This window comes from Chrysemys picta, chromosome 7 (genome assembly GCF_011386835.1).
Source record: "Chrysemys picta bellii isolate R12L10 chromosome 7, ASM1138683v2, whole genome shotgun sequence".
Taxonomy (NCBI): domain Eukaryota; kingdom Metazoa; phylum Chordata; order Testudines; family Emydidae; genus Chrysemys; species Chrysemys picta.
The window spans coordinates 85150292-85170327 of NC_088797.1; the positions used below are offsets into that span (position 1 = coordinate 85150292).

The 20036-nt window shown below is 46.6% G+C and overlaps 1 protein-coding gene across 1 annotated transcript; it reads left to right on the forward strand.

The window, feature by feature from the left end:
- Positions 1-16652: 16652 nt before the first annotated feature.
- LOC135972897 (uncharacterized) lies at positions 16653-19195 on the forward strand. Its single transcript, XM_065553496.1, has 2 exons — positions 16653-17631; positions 18626-19195. The coding sequence occupies exons 1-2, from the start codon at positions 17055-17057 to the stop codon at positions 19099-19101; spliced, it is 1053 nt and encodes a 350-aa protein (XP_065409568.1). The 5' UTR covers positions 16653-17054; the 3' UTR covers positions 19102-19195.
- Positions 19196-20036: the final 841 nt, after the last annotated feature.

Here is a 20036-nt window from a genome sequence, read left to right on the forward strand (position 1 = left end):
ATTTATAGTAACCTTTGTACAAGGCATGCCTTGGGAGGTATCATTTGAAAATTCATGACTTGCTGATCAGTAATATGGTGAAATGCATGTAGTAACATTATGTGTAAAGTTATGAACATAAATTGAAATCATGACTGAAGTGTGTTTCCCAGATTAATCTGGGGTGTAGCTAAAACAGTTTTTAAAAGACAAAGAGCAAGCTGATGCCCCAGCTAGGTGTCAACAAAGCTGATAGGCCCCTGTCAGGAGCCATGGGTCTTGAATAATGGTCCACAGGATTCTTAGGCACTAGTAAGTGCTAACTTCCTATCTGGAAAAAGAACAGGAGTACTTGTGGCACCTTAGACACTAACAAATTTATTAGAGCATAAGCTTTCGTGGGCTACAGCCCACTTCTTCGGATGCATATAAGAAGTGGGCTGTAGCCCATGAAAGCTTATGCTCTAATAAATTTGTTAGTCTCTAAGGTGCCACAAGTACTCCTGTTTTTTTTGCGGATACAGACTAACACGGCTGCTACTCTGATTCCTATCTGGAGATCTACCCACAGTTGCTAGGGCAGAAGCTGAACCCTGACAGAGGATAGTCGGACTCCAGTGCTGGAACCTGACTGGCAGAATGCTGATTGGTCCACAGCTACTATATAAACCCAGCACAGGAACGCACAATCAGAGATGACTTGTGCCTGCTGATAGTGGGGTGGCTCAATGTAAAAGGGGGGGGCCATGTGACTACCCCATGTGTCGCCTCTGGGAGGAACCTTCCAGCCCCACCTCCCTGGACCAGGGCAGCCAATCCTGCTGGCTCCTAGGGGGCTGGAGCCACAGGAGCAGGGAACATATGCCTCTGTGACGAGGCGACTCACAGCACCACAGTATTTCCCCGTAGCTACTGTGACCCTGCGGATACGTCAGCAGGGGGAGGGCCGTGAGCATTGCTGAGCAGAGGGATCCTGCTCCCAGCACCTTCTCCATCAGTCCCCCCGCCCCTGTCTGCCTGGCCTGGGGCCCCCACACTCCCCCTGCCAGAGGTACCTCAGGGGAGGTGGGGGGGGGGGCGCTCTGTCCTCCTGCTGTGCCTCTCCTCTGGCATTTCCACCTTGCTTGGCCTCTCCCCCAGCAGTCGAGCTCGGTCAGGGAGCTGAGGGGGTGGTACAGAGCCGCTTCTCACATCAGCTGACTGCGTTTAGGGTTGCTACCTGCGAGGGAGCCTGGCTAGGGAGGTGGTGGAGGCCCACCCTCTCTGCTCCCCATCCAGGCCCAGCTGCTAGGAACAGGGGCCAAGAGAGCTCAAAATGTGCAGAGGATCAGGGATCTCTGGCTTGCTCAGCTCCTGTCCCTGGCAGCTGGGGCTGGGTGGAGAGCAGAGGGTGCGGGCTGCTGCCTCCCCAGCCAGGCTGTCTCTCAGGCAGCCACCATGCTGTACAGAGGCAGCAACCCAGAGCAGCTACCCTCAGCCGGCGTGAGAAGTGCCTCTGTACTGCCACCTCTGCTCCCAGCCTGGGCCCAGCTGCTGGGGACAGAGTCCAAGCAAGCCAGAAATGTACTTGGGGGGGTGGAGGGCAGGAGGCACAGCGGGAGAAAGACAGAAGCTCCTTCCCCTGCTGGCAGGTTGAACAGAGCAAGCCCTGCAAGGGCAGCTGGGCACTTGCGGAAACCGGGGGAGAGGGGGAGGAGGTACTTGATCCTGCATGCCCCCGACCCACATGTTGCCTGTCCATGCAACTGTTACCTACCCTGCTTCTGCTCCCTGACTTGTGGTTCTGATCTCTAGTTTGTCTCCTGCCTTTGACCTCATGGTATCCCAACCTGGCCTGACTCTAGTTACTGGGCCATGGTTCTGCTCTCAAGTTTGTCTTGTGCTTCTAATCTCCTGGTATCCTGACCCAGCTGACTATTGACTCCCATCCTGTGGCTGTGGACTCTGACTCTGACCATTAGGTCTGACTGCCCATGACCTGGTTGTGACAGCCATCATCTATCATGTGGCCCTCTTTGGCAAGAAAGGGGAATGGGGACAAAGAGATCTGCATCTTAGTAAAGGAACAGCATGAGGTCTCCTTCCTTCACCAGACCCCTTCTCAGCTGGAAATGCTTTTCAAAGAGGAGCTGAAACTATAAAAAGGGGGAGCAGACACCCCTCCCCCCTTTGCTCATCTCATTCTCTGCACCTGGGAAGACAAAAGAAACAGCTGTTGGACTCTGGAGGAGGGGATCTGACCTCAAAGTTTGGTCAGTAATGGTGTTGGAACCATATGGTGAGAAACTTTGCTTTAAATCTAATATAGTTTGTTAAAAATGCTTTCTAATGCCTACCTTATTTTTATCTTCTTCTAACCACTTCTGACTTATGCCTCATTTCTTGTACTCACTTAAAATTTATCTCTTTGTAGTTAATAAACTTATTTTTAGTCTATCTAATCCAGTATTTAAGGTGAAGTGTCTAGGTAACTTCATTTAGGGCAGGGGTGGCCAACCTGAACCGGAGAAGGAGCCAGAATTTACCAATGGACATTGCCAAAGAACCACAGTAGTACGTCAGCAGCCCCCCATCAGCTTCCCCCAGTCCCAGTGCCTCCCTCCCACCGTCAGCCCTGCCAATCAGCATCTCCCCCTCCCTCCCCGCACCTCCCGATCATCTGTTTTGTGGTATGCAGGAGGCTCGGGGGGGGGGGGGGGGAGAGAGAGGAGCAAGGGCACGGCAGGCTAAGGGGAGGGGGCGGAAAGGGGTGAAGTAGGTGCAGGGCCTGGAAAATTGGTGCCTGTAGCTCCAGCCCCAGAGTCGGTGTCTATACAAAGAGCCACATATTAACTTCTGAAGAGCCACATGTGGGTCTGGAGCCACAGATTGGCCACCCCTGATTTAGGGTGGCAAGTTGTGTGTATATTACTCCCTTAAAGCAATAACAGACTTAATATATTTGTACTGTCCAGAAGAGGGCTGGGTAGTACAAGACATATATTTCTGAGGAAAAATCTTGGACTGGGAGTGTAGGGGGTCACCCTGCAATATAACCAAGGTTGCGAGCCGTAAGAATATAAGAACAGACATACTGGGTTAGAGCAAAGGTCTGTCTAGCCCAGTATCCTGTCTTCCAACAGTAGCCAATGCCAGGTGCTTCAGAGGGAATGAACAGAACAGGTAATCATCAAGTGGTCCATTCCCTGTCGCCCATTCCCAGCTTCTGGCAAACAGAGGCTAGGAATACCATCCTTGCCCATCCTGGCTAATAGTCATTGATGGATCTATTTTCCATGAACTTATCTAGTTCTTTTGTGAACCTTATTATAATCTTGGCCTTCACAACATCCTCTGGCAAAGAGTTCCACAGGTTGACTGTGTGTTGTGTGAAGAAATACGTCCTTTTGTTTGTTTTAAACCTGCTGCCTATTCATTTCATTTGGTGACCCCCTAGTTCTTGTGTTATGAGAAGGAGGAAATAAGACTTCCTTATTTACTTTCTCCACACCAGTCATAATTTTATCAACCTCTATATCATATCCCCCCCAAGTCATCTAATTTCTAAGCTGAAGACAATTTACTTTGCTTAAGAGCCTTTGGTGAGGTACCTTGTCAAAGGCATTCTGAAAATCTAATTACACTATATCCACTGGATCACCCTTGTCCACATGCTTGTTGAACCCCTCAAAGAATTCTAGTAGATTGGTGAGGCACAATTTCCCTTTACAGAAACCATGTTGACTATTCCCCAACATCTATGTTCATCTGTGTGTCTGATAATTCTGTTCTTTACTATAGTTTCAACCAATTTGCCCGGAACTGAAGTTAGGCTTACCGGCCTGTAATAGCCAGGATTGCCTCTGAAGCCTTTTTAAAAATTGGTGTCACATTAGCTATCCTCCAGTCATCTGGTAGAGAAGCTAATTTAAATGATAGGTTACATCACACAATTAGTAGTTTTGCAATTTCACATTTGAGTTCCTTCAGAACTCTTGGATGAATACCATCTGGTCCTGATGACTTATTACTGTTTAATTTATCAATTTGTTCTAAAACCTTTTCTAATGACACCTCAAGCTGAGACAGTTCCTCAGATTTGTCACCTAAAAAGAATGGCTCAGGTTTGGGAATCTGCCTCACATCCTCAGCTGTGAAGACCAAGGCAAAGAATTCATTTAGCTTCTCCACAATGGCCTTATCATCCTGAAGTGCTTCTTTAGCATCTTGATCATCCAATGGCTCCCACTGGTTGTTTAGCAGGTTTCCTGCTTCTGATGTACTTACATTTTTTGCTGTTACTTTTTGAGTCTTTGGCTAGCTGTTATTCAAATTCTTTTTTGGCCTTCCTAATTGTATTTTTACACTTTACTTGCCAGAGTTTATGCTCCTTTCTATTTTCCTCAAAAGGAATTAATTTCCACTTTTGAAAGAATGCCTTTTTGCCTCTAACTGCTTCTTTTACTTTGTTGTTTAGCCATGCTGACAGTTTTTTGGTCCTTTTAGTATGTTTTTTAATTTGAGGGATACATTTAAATTGAGCCTCTATTGTGGTGTCTTTAAAAAGTTTTCATCCAGCATGCAGGGATTTTACTTTTGGCGCTGTACCTTTTAATTTCTGTTTAACTAACTTCCTCATTTTTTGTGTAGTTCCCCTTTCTGAAATTAAATACTTTGGTGCTCCCCCCCTCCGCCCCCAGGGAGGTTAAAGCCAAGGTGTGATGGCAAGTGCAGTTCAGGGGTTCTCAAACTTCATTGCACCTCAACCCCCTTCTGACAACAAAAATTACTACATGACCCCCAGAGGGGGGACTGAAGCCTGAGCCCACCCAAGCCCCACTGCCCAGGGGGGGCAAAGCCTGAGCCCCCACTGCTCTGGGCAGGGGGCCTTCAACCTGAGCCCCGCCACCCAGAGCTGAAGTCCTCATGCTTTGGCCCTGGGCAGGGGGACTCAGGCTTCAGCCCCGGGTCCCAGCAAATCTAAGTCAGCCCTGGGAGTGACACTTCGGGGTCCCGACCCACAGTTTGAGAACATATGTGTATGTACATGAGTTAGACAAACATATGTGGGTGTAACCTGCAAGCTATTTGTGAGCGGTCCAGGTTGGGAGCAACAACAGTGAGGCATTGCAAGGCACCCCAGGTTGCAGGGGAATGGTGACACAGCCCCGCACTGGTCTGGATTGCACCCTGGTATGTCACAAGGTGCTCTGTCTATTAACCTTCATGGAAATGGCACCTCGCGGCCCACCTGCTGTAGGGCCCCCCAGGCTCAGTGCTGAGCCCTCAGGCTCCTCAATAGCTTAAGCACACCCTTTCCCAGAGTTCCACCTTGTGGGCACACTGGGTTTACAGTTTAGCTCTTCAAGGGCATATGCTAGTTAAAGCACACAGATACACCTAGGCTTTCTTTAGCTAGCACAGATCCAGACAAAATAAAACAGCTGTTCACTATTCCCTTCTAGCTCATCCTTTATCTGGGAGTCCTTGAGGAGCCTGTCTGTGTTGAGATAGAGCGGCGGGACCTTGCCTACCTGATCAGGCTTTTGTACAGCCTTGCTTTCTGCCTCAAAACATGGAGTCTCTCTTTCCCTCCCTCCTCTAGCCAATTTCCTTTGATTTATGCAGTCACTGTCCAACGTTAAACAAGGCTTGGGGCTTGGCATACTGAGACCTCAGCCTCCATCGTATCGTGGCAAACACACCATTAAAATCCTTTTAATGTTTTATTAAAGCTACAGAAAAGAAGGAAAAACAGTTAAAGCATTTGAAATGTGAAGCATTAAGTAAAGCTTTTATTTTAATAACATTCCCCCCTTTCCCTTTAGCTGGAGAGAGTTTTTAGAAGGAAAAAAACCCTCTTGTTTGACAGTCTCTTGGATGGTATCGAAGATGATGATAACGGCTATTTGGGTAAAAGAGAAGTTAGTTAAGATGAGCTGAAGCTGCTGCAGTTGCTGCTGCTGTTATTCTGATCCTATTTCCCCTCAGATGGTCTTTGGGATTCAGCTGGGAGCTGATTGGGGTGGCAAAGTCATCTGGGTCCCTCTCTCTGGCCCAGTCTGGTCAGGACATCTCTCTGGATCAGGATGATAAAGGCCTGGGGTCCCAGGAGGCGATAGGGGCAGCAGCTTTAATGGTGAAGCTCGCTCTAGCCTCCATTTATTCTTCCCTATTTCCCCCTGCAAAATTTCTTTCTTTAAAGACTCAAAAGGGGAGTGGTGGGTGGAATAGCCCAGCCCCTCATTATTTTGTCCATCAATTAGGCCTAATATCCAATATCCCAATTTGGGTTCATTAATTTTGGTTCCACATCTTCTGTTTTGGTCAAGCATGATTTTAACACAGTCCTTGAGTTATATCAGTAGGCCTTTTTGTTTAGACTAATTTAGTCTCTCTTTCTCTGTTTTTCTTGCACCTGTTTATCGCGTTCATTATTGAAAATAACTATTTTTCATACTTAATTTCCATGTAGGTAATAGTTATATGGACCAATTATCACAACATCACCCATCAGTCTTAGGGGGCCATAGTAGGCCAAAGTCTTTCTAACCCTCCCTCAAGGGGTTGCGTCCTGGGACAGGAGGTCCTGTCCATTTATTGGATCAGAAAAAAAGGCCTTGTGACAGTTCAAGCTCGTCCTTTTATACCAAGAGCCCTTTTTTTGTCTCCTAGTCTCTGGAAAACCCAGCGTGAACCAGTATATGCAAACCACTTCTGGGGATGGTACTTCTTTGGGGTTGTTTAATCTCAGTGATTTGCCTTAATCACCACCCACTGTTAGTTCCTGGAGGAGCTGTGCTAAACTCCTCCCCCACTCCCTCGCTGAGTAGAACACAACCATACATAAAACATTCATAAACTTAATACAATGGCCCCCCAAAATACTGCATGGGGTTGCAATATCTGTCAGTCCCTTTGTCCTGTCTGGGGATTTTCCATTCTCCATGTCCTCCTCCCTGCAGAGAAGTTGGAGGAACTAGTTTTCCTCCCTTTGGCCAAACCATTGTCCCTAGGTATTTCCATGTGAATAGTTAACCATTAAGGTTTAACAATCCACCATTGTCCCAGGTGTGGCAGGTATGTAACACAGCCCCTGCCAATTTATGGCTGACTGATCCACTACACATTGAGGCATTCCATGATACAGCAATTTCATAACATCATTCATCAGAATTCATCAGGTTTCAGAGTAGCAGCCGTGTTAGTCTGTATCCGCAAAAACAACAGGAGTACTTGTGGCACCTTAGAGACTAACAAATTTATTTGAGCATAAGCTTTTGTGGGCTACAGCCCACTTCTTCAGATGCATAGAATGAAACATATATTGAGGAGATATATATACACACACAGAGAGCATGAAAAGGTGGGAGTTGTCTTACCAACTCTGAGGCCAATTAAGTAAGAGAAAAAAACTTTTGAAGTGATAATCAAGATAGCCCAGTACAGACAGTTTGATAAGAAGTGTGAGAATACTTACGTGGGGAGATAGATTCAATGTTTGTAATGGCTCAGCCATTCCCAGTCTTTATTCAAGCCTAAATTGATTGTATCTAGTTTGCATATCAATTCGAGTTCAGCAGTTTCTCATTGGAGTCTGTTTTTAAAGCTTTTCTGTTGCAAAATTGCCACCCTCAGGTCTGTTATTGAGTGACCAGACAAGTTAAAGTGTTCTTCTACTGGTTTTTGAATGTTATGATTCCTGATGTCAGATTTGTGTCCATATATTCTTTTGCGTAGAGACTGTCCGGTTTGGCCAATGTACATGGCAGAGGGGCATTGCTGGCACATGATGGCATATATCACATTGGTAGATGTGCAGGTGAATGAGCCCCTGATGGCATGGCTGATGTGATTAGGTCCTATGATGATGTCACTTGAATAGATATGTGGACAGAGTTGGCATCAGGCTTTGTTGCAAGGATAGGTTCCTGGGTCAGTGTTTTTGTTCAGTGGTGTGTGGTTGCTGGTGAGTATTTGTTTCAGGTTGGGGGGTTGTCTGTAAGCGAGGACAGGTCTCTCTCCCAAGATCTGTGAGAGTGAGGGATCATGTTTCAGGATAGGTTGTAGATCTTTGATGATGCACTGGAGAGGTTTTAATTGGGGGCTGAAGGTGACAGCTAGTGGTGTTCTGTTATTTTCTTTGTTGGGCCTGTCTTGTAGGAGGTGACTTCTGGGTACTCATCTGGCTCTGTCAATCTGTTCTTTCACTTCAGCAGGTGGGTATTGTAGTTTTAAGAATGCTTGATAGAGATCTTGTAGGTGCTTGTCTCTGTCTGAGGGATTGGAGCAAATGCACTTAGAGCTTGGGTGTAGACAATGGATCATGTGGTGTGTCCTGGATGGAAGCTGGAGGCATGTCGGTAAGTATAGCGGTCAGTAGGTTTCCGGCAGAGGGTGGTATTTATGTGACCATCGCTTATTAGCACAGTAGTGTCCAGGAAATGGACCGCTTGTGTGGATTGATCTAGGCTGAGGTTGATGGTGGGATGGAAATTATTGAAATCATGGTGGAATTCCTCAAGGGCTTCTTTTCCATGGGTCCAGATAATGAAGATATCATCAATGTAGCACAAGTAGAGTAGGGGCGTTAGGGGACGAGAGCTAAGGAAGTGTTGTTCTAAGTCAGCCATAAAAATGTTGGCATACTGTGGGGCCATGCGGGTACCCATAGCAGTTACATAGATTTTCCAAATCATAATAATAATTAATTAATGGAGATATCCTATCTCCTAGAACTGGAAGGGACCTTGAAAGGTCATCAAGTCCAGCCCCCTGCCTTCACTAGCAGGATCAAGTACTGATTTTGCCCCAGATCCCTAAGTGGCCCCCTCAAGGATTGAACTCACAACCCTGGGTTTAGCAGGCCAATGCTCAAACCACTGAGCTATCCCTCCCCCCGATACATCACAATATCCTTATATTTCCTTTCTAAAGTAATATTCCTACTGGCATTGCCAGCCTGCCTGTTGGCTTTGTAGGAATGTAATTTCTGAATAACCTATTTTATTTTCATGCTTCCTCTCCTATGCTTTGGCTTTGTAAACAGAGTAAAATATCCTCCATTTTGACAGCACTGTGCTCCAAGGGAGTTTTTTCCTGATGTACCGCTTTAAAGGCATGTTACTATTAGCAGGGTCAAGACGAAAATGTTTACAAAAACAACAAGGAGTCTGGTGGCACCGTAAAAAACTCACGATGTGAATTTCACATTATTATACGGCAAATAAATGTTAGTTCTGCAGGAAGTGGATCTCTTGTGTGGACTGGTCCAGGCTGAGGTTGATGGTGGGGTGGAAATTGTTGAAATAGAGGTGGAACTTTTCAGGGCCTCCTTCCTGTGGGTCCATATGATGGGACTCATTCACCTGCACATCTACTAATGTGATATATGCCATCATGTGCCAGCAATGCCTCTCTGCCATGTACATTGGCCAAACCGGACAGTCTCTACTTAAAAGAATAAGCGAACACAAATCAGATCTCAGGAATGGTAACATACAAAACCCAGTAGGAGAACACTTCAATGTCCCTGGACATTCTATAACAGATTTAAAAGTAGCCATACTTCAACAAAAAAACTTCAAAAACAGACTTCAAAGAGAAACTGCAGAACTAAAATTCATTTGCAAATTTAACACCATTAATTTGGGCTTGAATAGGGATTGGGAGTGGTTGGCTCATTACAAAAGCAACTTTCCCTCTCTTGGTATTGACACCTCCTCATCAATTACTGGGAGAGGACCACAAATATAGTGCCCATTTATAAAAAGGGAAATAAAAACAACCCAGGAAACTACAGACCAGTTAGTTTAACTTCTGTGCGAGGGAAGATAATAGAGTAAGTAATTAAGGAAATCATCTGCAAACACTTGGAAGGTGGTAAGGTGATAGGGAATAGCCAGCATGGATTTGTAAAGAACAAATCATGTCAAACCAATCTGATAGCTTTCTTTGATAGGATAACGAGTCTTGTGGATAAGGGAGAAGCAGTGGATGTGGTATACCTAGACTTCAGTAAGGCATTTTATGTGTTCTCGCATGATATTCTTATCGATAAACTAGGCAAATACAACTTAGATGGGGCTACTATAAGGTGGGTGCATAACTGGCTGGATAACCATATTCAGAGAGTAGTTATTAATGGTTCCCAATCCTACTGGAAAGGTATAACAAGTGGGGTTCCGCAGGGGTCTGTTTTGGGACTGGCTCAGTTCAATATCTTCATCAACGACTTAGATATTGGCATAGAAAGTATGCTTATTAAGTTTGCAGATGATACCAAACTGGGAGGGATTGCAAATGCTGTGTAGGATAGGGTCATAATTCAAAATGATCTGGACAAATTGGAGAAATGGTCTGAGGTAAACAGGATGAAGTTTAACAAAGACAAATGCAAAGTGCTCCACTTAGGAAGGAACAATCAGTTTTACACATACAGAATGGGAAGAGACTGTCTAGAAAGAAGTACAGCAGAAAGGGATCTAGAGGTTATAGTGGACCAGAAGCTAAATATGAGTCAACAGTGTGATGCTGTTGCAAAAAAAGCAAACATGATTCTGGGATGCATTAACAGGTGTGTTGTGAGCAAGACATGAGAAGTCATTCTTCCGCTCTACTCTGCGCTGGTTAGGCCTCAACTGGAGTATTGTGTCCAGTTCTGGGCACCGCATTTCAAGAAAGATGTGGAGAAATTGGAGAGGGTCCAGAGAAGAGTAACAAGAATGATTAAAGGTCTTGAGAACATGACCTATGAAGGAAGGCTGAAAGAATTGGGTTTGTTTAGTTTGGAAAAGAGAAGACTGAGAGGGGACATGATAGCAGTTTTCAGGTATCTAAAAGGGTGTCATAAGGAGGAGGGAGAAAACTTGTTCACCTGAGCCTCTAAGGATAGAACAAGAAGCAATGGGCTTCAACTGCAGCAAGGGAGGTTTAGGTTGGACATTAGGAAAAACTTCCTAACTGTCAGGGTGGTTAAACACTGGAATAAACTGCCTAGGGAGGTTGTGGAATCTCCATCTCTGGAGATATTTAAGAGTAGGTTAGATAAATGTCTATCCGGGATGGTCTAGACAGTATTTGGTCCTGCCATGAGGGCAGGGGACTGGACTCGATGACCTCTTGAGGTCCCTTCCAGTCCTAGAATCTATTAATTCAACCTGATTGAATTGGTCCTGTCAACCCTGGTTCTCCACTTGTAAGGTAACTCCCTTCTCTTCATGTGTCAGTATAATAATGCCTGCATCTGTAATTTTCACACCATGCATCAGAAGAAGTGGTTTTTTTACCCACGAAAGATTATGCCCACATACATTTGTTAGTCTTTAAGGTGCCACCGGACTTCTCATTGTTTTCGTGGATAAGACTAACACGGCTACCCCTCTGATACTGAAAAATGTTTGACTCACAGCACTAGTCTAAGGTGTCTGGTTAATTTTAAATTCATGACAAACCACGGCATGGTCGTCACTGTGGTGTACCCTTGAACATCTGGTAAAGATCTAAGAGCTAGAGCTAAGCTAGTGCTATGTTTGGAGACCTATGGGGGGAGGAGGAAAGAGTCACATGACCCTCCCCAAAATGCCGGGTGGCGGGCAAGGCCGGCATCCGTGGAGATAAAGGGGCAGGGCCAGAACCGGAAGGGAAGAGGCAGGGCCAGATCCTCTCCTCTTCCACCTCCTCTTCCGGCCACGCTGCCTGGTGCAGCACGCAGTGGCTGCATTCTCTCAGGCAGCTTCTGGCCACGCTACTTCCCTGGGGACGGGCAAGCAGCATGGCCGGAGGCGGCTGGGAGAGTGCAGCCACCCCGCTGCATACCGCACCACGGGCAGCGTCCCAGGCAGGCATTGTGGCCGGAGGCTGCCTGGGACATGCATTAGTGGCTCCACATGCCAGGGGGACTGGAGCAGAGCCCCCCCTGCCAGGTAACGTGGGATGGGGAGTAGATGGGAGAGCGTGGGGCCACCAGGCTGGGGGCAGGGTGGGGATGAGTCACCTGGGGGGTCATGTGGGGAGCGAGTGGGGAGGAGTCACATGAGGGGGTCACATGGCGGGCGGGGACGAGTCACATGGAGGGGTCATGTGGGGAGGCCACATGGCCCCTTTAGCTGGTGCCCCCTTTGTGTCCCTCCCACTAATTGCCTGTCAGAGAAAGAAGTCTGGTACATCTTCCCAAAGCAAAATGTAATCAGGAAAGTAAGGCCATCTGAAAACGTTGTGGCGGGCTGGTGAAACTATTGCCGGACTCCTTGCTGCCAAGAAAATGAAAATGCCCCGTCTACTATTAACTCTCCGCTATACAAAGGGCCAGCTACAGGTTTATAGGAGAGGTTAGCAATATGAGACTTTTGGGTTCACCTCAATGTAACTGATTCATGTTATATAAATGGGAGTGGACCTTCAGATCACCACTGGCCTTCTCTCCTGTTGGAGAAATGGAACCTAGCTACTTATGCTGGGATATCTATGTATCTGGTGACATTTGTAAGAAATTTCAATAGAAAATTCTCCAAAGGAGGAGGATCCAGAGAGCCATGAGGCTCCCACCAGCCAGATGATTTTATTGTGAATTTTAGATTTTTTTTCTTTTCTCTCCATGTATATATCTATGGAGTCCAGAGTAGCCAACAATATTAATATAAGATAACTGTTCAAAACAACCACCCTCTCTCAGCCCCCCACATTAGAGATAGGGGGCTTCTGTCAGCCATATACAATGAAATATAGGAACATAAACAAATGCAACTAATTGAAAAATAGTGATTTTTTTTCTTTCTTAATTTCTTTGTCCAATTTTTTATTCCCTTTTCCTCTTCTTTCATGTTCACCCCAGTCTATATACCTGCATGCGGTACTGCTTTCTTTTTTAATTTCTGTCTTTTTATTGTCTTTTGGTGCATGTTCATTCTTTCTCTCTTTTATTTCTTTCTTTCTCCAGTTTTCATTGAAAAGCAACATCCCCTGTGCTCACACTCTTTCATATTCACATCATTCTTTGCAGTGCTATGTTGTCTCTTTCCCTTTGCTCACTGGTGCTCAGACCTGGGAATTAGAACAAAGGCGCTGCTGCCTTTCAGTCAAATGTTTAACCCACTAGGTCCATTCTGTTATTCATCTAGAAACTTATTTTTTATATGAAAGCTGAGATTACCTTGAATCTTTATGGAGTTCCAAAACTGAAAGTGGGAGTACCTGTAACTGGACTTCATGAGTCTCATAGGCTGGCTCTGCAGATGTATGGTAGGTGTAGTTATATGTATTTACAGTTGTCTATCTAATCCCCCTGCTTCTTGGGATAATTTTAAATCAATTGCTTTCCTGCTACTCTCTCTGTGCTTTAGAACTGCCTGTCTCTCTTTCATTTCCTTATCCTGAGCTCTCTGATTCTTTAAGCTGGAAAACACATTACTACATTAAAATACAGCATTGCTGTGACAGCTGATGCTTTTTTTACTGGTTGATTAACAGGATTTGAAAATCTTGCTCTTCAACCGTACTTCATGTCACTTCGCAATCCTGCAAACCCTAAGATGGCTGCAAATAACTTTGCTCCCATGGCTTTTTGCACTTACAGTGATGGATGCAATACAAATACCTAGATAAACAGATATTCCCATTCCTTCTCTGTCTAGGAAATAAGCCTTGGGGAGGCTCTTATCGGAATGTTTGCTTTGAAAACTTCATGGAACAGGCTTGGGAGAAACTGTAATTCAGTTATTTATGTCAGCATTAATGCTACATTAGTCCACTGTGTTCTTGGAGCTGGAGACACATGTAAGGGCATGGCTACACTTGCAGATGTAGAGCGTTTTGAGTTAAACCAGCCTTCATAGAGCGCAGTAGGGAAAGCACTGCAATCTGTCCACACTGACAGCTGCAAGTGCACTGGCATGGCCACATTAGCAGCTCTTGCAACGGCCACAGAGAGCAGTGCATTGTGGTAGCTATCCCAGCATGCAAATGGCTGCAACGTGGTTTTCAAATGGGGGTGGGGTGGGATGGAGTGTGACAGGGAGTGTGTTGTGTGTATGTGGGGGGAGAGAGAGTGGGTTTTGGGGGGGCTGAGAGCATGTCAGCATGCTGTCTTGTAAGTTCAGACAGTAGCAGATCCCTCCTTCCCCCCCGCCTCTCTCTCTCACACACAGCATTCCACAGTAATGGTTGCTTTGTCTTGGAGCAGATAAGCATGCTGGCTGTCAGAAATGGAGCTTTAAAAGGGCATATTGGCATGCCTGCAGTGATTCCAAAACAATGACAAGTATGGCCACTTGATTTAGGGGGATTATGGGACGTTTCCGGAGGCTGAGCAGAGCGCAGTAATGCAACACCTCGTTCACACCGACGCCTGGGCATTTCAGCCAAGGCGCAACAAGCATTAATCTTCTCGCCGAGGTGGAGTACCAGCAGCGCTCTAGCCCTGGAGTCAGAGCGCTCTACGTGCCTTGTCACTGTGGATGGGTAGTGAGCTAGGGCGCCCGGGGCTGCTTTAATACGCTCTAATTCGCAAGTGTAGCCAAGCCGTAAGTATGTAAAAAAGGAGATTGTAAACTCATTGGGGCAGGAGTGATCTTATATTTTATGTCTGTACAGCACCTAGCTCATGGGGGACCACTGCGTACTAATGTAATAAACTCAGTTAGTACTTAGTAGTAGTCAGGGCCGACAAGAGGGGGGGGAAACTGGTACAAATTACTGGGTCCCGGCGGTCCGGAAGGGGGCCCGGGGCTTGGCTTCCCCCCCTTCTCGTCGGCTCTGTTTAGCCGGTCCGCCCTTGCTGGGGGGCCTGAAAAAATTCCGGGCCCGGCTTCCCCAGCTTCCCCCCTCTTGTCGTCCCTGTTTAGCTGGTCCACCCTTGCTGGGGGACCCGAAATTTTTTTTTCACCGGGGCCCAAACCCGCTCTTGGCGACCCTGGTAATAGTAGTATATTAAATACTAACTTTCAGGTTCACTTAGGGGCAACCATGTTTAGATGTTTTTCATTTACATGTAAAGTTTTACCTTTTCTTTAAACAAACAAACAAGCAAACAAACAACCCCTCCTCCCTGCATCCCCAGTACCTAGCTACATTAATTGAAACAATTATTACGACTTACAATCTACAGCAGTAGCTCAGAACAACAAAATAAAGCCAATTATTATAGCAAGATTATTTTTTCTAGAGGAAATGTATGCAGGCTGTTATTAAATATAAATCCAAATTATGCAGGATGTCAGTGAAGCATGCTCATAGGAAATGGAGCATTTACTAATATTAGTATGAATCTGGCACAGGCAATGAATGTATCATTATCTGAAGACCTAGTGTTATGTTACATCAGCAGCTTTCCTCTATTACGGTGCTTTTGGATTATTATGTAGGTGTATAAATACTACAGACAATCCTTTGGTCTGGCAAATTTGGAGGATGGTTAAATCACTGTTACAAGATAAGTCCAACTGCTGTTTTATAAGTCACCAGCATAAAAGGAGTTGCCATTATCCCAACATAGATAATATCAGAGTTTAGGCTATAGAATGACAACATTAGTAATATTTTCTAAAAAGTTCAGATAAACATCTTCAGATATGTTTCACCCACAAATTCAGTTGTACTTTTTCCACTATAGGCAAAATACAACGTTATAAAGAATCTTCAACAGCTGTTTTGCAATTATCAAAATTTTGACCTGAAGTTTGGTGTGTATCTATAAAATAAATTGTAATTACTACAGTTCTGTGTAAAATCTGGTAACATTACTGAGGGGTTTCCCAGATTTCACTTTTAAAAAAAGTGTGTGTGTGTGTGTGTGTGTGTGTGTGTGTGTGTGTGTGTGTGTGTGTGTGTGTGTAAAATCTCAACATTATAACTAACTTCCAATGAAACTACCAGCAGGACATACATTAACAATTTAATAACCACGTTACTTAAACTACAAACACAAATTACATCTTCAACAAGCTGTCAGTTCAGAAGTGTTAGTATGGACATTTTCCTAGATGGAAGCAAAATTTTGCTGATAATCAAATAGAACGAGAAGCAGAAACCAGGTCACTTACCGCAATTGCAAAGAACCAACTGCCATCACTTCATGAAAGGGAAATACTGACTTCTGATAACATATCTGTACTGAAGTAATAGTTAGTGTTTATCTTATTTCTTAACGGTTACTAATGAGAAGATTCTCTTTTATCATAAACTTCTAGAGCTCCTGGGTCTATTGATAAAGGGTACTTTCTCTATATTCCTGATCATGTACATTTATTAGGGTTGCTAAATGTCATGCATCATGTGTGACACTGAAACGTATCGCTTCCCGCACCTTAGCAGCTATGTCACTCATCTGGCTCAGCTGCAGTTAAGCATCTGCTATCTATTCGTGCTTGTGGTCGGAGTGGGGGCTATTATGACACCCAGCTTCAGGTGGCCTCTGATTACTCTTGTCTCTGTTCCTCCTGTTGATGCCAAACCAGCATGGACTTTGCAGGGACGAGGTAGCACTGATGGTGGCAGTTACTGTTGGTAGGGAGTGTAGGGAGCAAAGGGTGGGGGCAAAGAGAATTTAATAGGTGGTGGGGAAGGACAGAGGACACTGACTGGGGACAGAAGGAGAGAGAATGGAGGCTAAGGACTGGAAGTGGGCAAATTGGCGATGCTAATGGAGACAGGGCCAGAAAGGTGGAGGCTACCCCAGGTTTTCCCAGACTCCTAATAACTTCTTAGGCCTGGTCTACACTAGGCGTTTATGTCGAAGTTAGCGCCGTTAAATCGAATTAACCCTGCACCCGTCCACACTGCGATGCTATTTAGTTCGACATAGAGGTCTCTTTAATTCGACTTCTGTACTCCTCCCCGACGAGGGGAGTAGCGCTAAATTCGACATGGCCATGTCGAATTAGGCTAGGTGTGGATGGAAATCGACGCTAATAGCTCCGGGAGCTATCCCACAGTGCACCACTCTGTTGACGCTCTGGACAGCAGTGCGAGCTCGGATGCTCTGACCAGCCACACAGGAAAAGCCCCGGGAAAATTTGAATTTGAATTCCTTTTCCTGTCTGGCCAGTTTGAATCTCATTTCCTGTCTGGACATCGTGGCGAGCACAGCAGCACTGGCAACGATGCAGAGCTCTCCAGCAGTGATGGCCGTGCAGTCTGGGAATAGAAAGAGAGCCCCAGCATGGACTGATCGTGAAGTCTTGGATCTCATCGCTGTGTGGGGCGATGAGTCCGTGCTTTCCGAGCTGCGATCCAAAAGAAGGAATGCAAAGATCTACGAGAAGATCTCTAAAGACATGGCAGAGAGAGGATACAGCCGGGATGCAACGCAGTGCCGCGTGAAAATCAAGGAGCTGAGACAAGGCTACCAGAAGACCAAAGAGGCAAACGGACGCTCCGGATCCCATCCCCAGACATCCCGTTTCTACGAGGCACTGCATTCCATCCTCGGTGCTGCCGCCACCACTACCCCACCAGTGACCGTGGACTCTGAGGATGGGATACTGTCCACGGCCGGTTCCTCAGACATGTTAGGGGACGGGGAAGATGAGGAAGGAGATGAGGAGGGCGAGGCAGTTGGCAGCTCTCACAACGCTGATTTCCCCGACAGCCAGGATCTCTTCATCACCCTTACAGAGATCCCCTACGAAGCGTCCCCAGCCATTACCCCGGACACAGAATCTGGTGAAGGATCAGCCAGTAAGTGTTGTAAACATCTAAACATTTATTTTTAACAAAACAGGAATATTAACAATTAAAAGAATGGGTTGTTCATGATTAGTGTGCCCTAGGCGCTTAACGGTTTAGTAAGGGGCAGTGCAAGTTTTGAAAAGAAATCTAGCAATGTCCGGTTTTCAGTGATTGTCCTGCACAAGCCGCTCTACTGTGTATTCCCTGCTACTGCAGCTACAGTAAAATGCGGTCTATATGTGCGGGGATAGAGCAGTAATCCTCCTGGGACATCTCGATGAAGCTCTCCTGGAGGTAACTTGAAAGCCGTTGCATGAGGTTCTTGGGGAGAGCGGCCTTATTGGGTCCTCCGAAGTACGACACGTTGCCGCGCCACGAGATTATCAGGTACTCGGGGATCATTGCTCTGCACAGCAGGGCGGCATACGGCCCTGGTCTTTGGAGGCTTTCCCGGAGCATTCTCTCTTTGTCGCTCTCGGAGATCCTCATCAGGGTGATGTCGGCCATGGTGACCTGCTTTTAATTAGGTAGGGGAATGTTAGTGTTGGGACTGCTTTCCCGTTCCTTTACAGAACTGTCACCGCTGGTTTGCAGCCACGCGGTGGAGGCGGGAGAGGGGCAGCCGAAAGGGATCATTCCCGGGGACAGCCGCGAGGGGGTGGGACAGGGGCAGAGTTCCCGCTTGCCGGATTGCTGGCAGCAGGGACTGACATTGATTTAAATGTGAAATGAGGCCAGTGGTAATATAAAAGTTTTAAACTGCCACAAGTGTACGGCTTACCATGTCTGCCTGCAACAGAAATTCCGTTGTGCTGCCTCGCTTCTCAAATGTGCTGTTCAAGACCCCAGGCACAGAATGCGAAGGCCGAGAATTCGACCTTGTGCTGAGTGCGCATGTGAAAGGTGCTGTGCATGGTCTTGTTCACAGAGAAAGACTATGTTCTTTGTTCACAACTACATTTATCTTTCAGAGGAATTCACTCCCTTTTTCCCATTTCCACAGCCCCGTCTGCGACTGTCTCACAACCTAGCCTGGAATCACACTCCCAGAGGCTAGCGCGGATTAGGCGTAGGAAGAAGAGGACACGGGAGGACATGTTCTCTGAGCTTATGGCCTCTTCCCAAGCCCAGGCAGCACAGCAGACCCAGTGGCGGGAGAACTTGACCCGAATGCACCAAGCCAACATGGATCGGGAGGAGAGGTGGCGGCAGGAAGACCAGCAGGCGACTCTAACGCTGCTTGGACTACTGAGGGAGCAAACGGACACACTCCGGCGCCTTGTGGATGTTCTGCAGGAACGGAGGCAGGAGGACAGAGCCCCGCTGCAGTCCATCTCTAACCGCCCTCCCCCGCCACCAAGTCCCATACCCACCTCACCCAAAGTGCAAAGAAGGAGAGGCGGCAGAGTCCCTGCTAACTCTCACTCCACCCCTGCAGAGAGCTCTAGTAGCAGAAGGCTCTCATTTCCCAAAATTTGAAAAGTTCTTTCCTTCCCGCCTGACACAAGCCCACGTCCAAGTTTCACCTCCCAATGCCATGTGTAGTTGATAATAAAAAATTCGTTTCTGTTAACTACTGTTTCAATCATGTTCTTTTGGAGGAGGAGGGGAAAGGGGGTTGGAAATTGGACAGGACAGTCTCCTTTGGCAGGGTACATAGTCGGGGGCAGGCACAGCAGCAGGGCACATACACAGTGCAGTGATGCAGTGACTAGTTGCCCCGGTTAGTCTGGGAGGTTGTTTTGATGTAATGTTGGGGGGGGTGGGTTGCTCTGTGACTTTGTGGCGGGGGAGGGCAGTTACAGATCTTAAGCGCCGGTCCTTAGACAGGATCACAGAGCCACACAGCATGGGATCTGTAACCGTCCTCCCCCTGCCACAAAGTCAAATAGACCTCCCATACACACAGTCCCGATCAGGAGGGGTGACAGGCTCCGTTGAAACAAGCATCCCACCGCAGCGGAGCCTGTCAATCCTTGAGTTTAGAAGCTGCATTCGCATCACAACACTAGACCCGCCCCGCACCACAGTCTGCGTCCCAGTTTTAAAAAATTCCCGCTAAAACAGTATTAAAGAAAACGGTGTGCTTTAACAAAGTAGAACTATTTTTATTTCGACACGTGTGTTGGAGGGGGGGTGAAGGGGGTATGTAACTGGATAGGATAGTCAACATTACCTGGGTAAAGAAACGGGGGCAGGTTTAGCTTCTCAGTACACAAACTATAAAATCACAGGTTACCCTGCTCACTCAGGAACTTTGCTTTCAAAGCCTCCCGGATGCACAGCGCTTCCCGCTGGTCTCTTCTAATCGCCCGGCTGTCTGGCTGTGAGTAATCACCAGCCAGGCTATTTTCGTCAACCTCCCACCCCGCCATAAAGGTCTCCCCCTTGCTCTCACAGAGATTGTGGAGCAC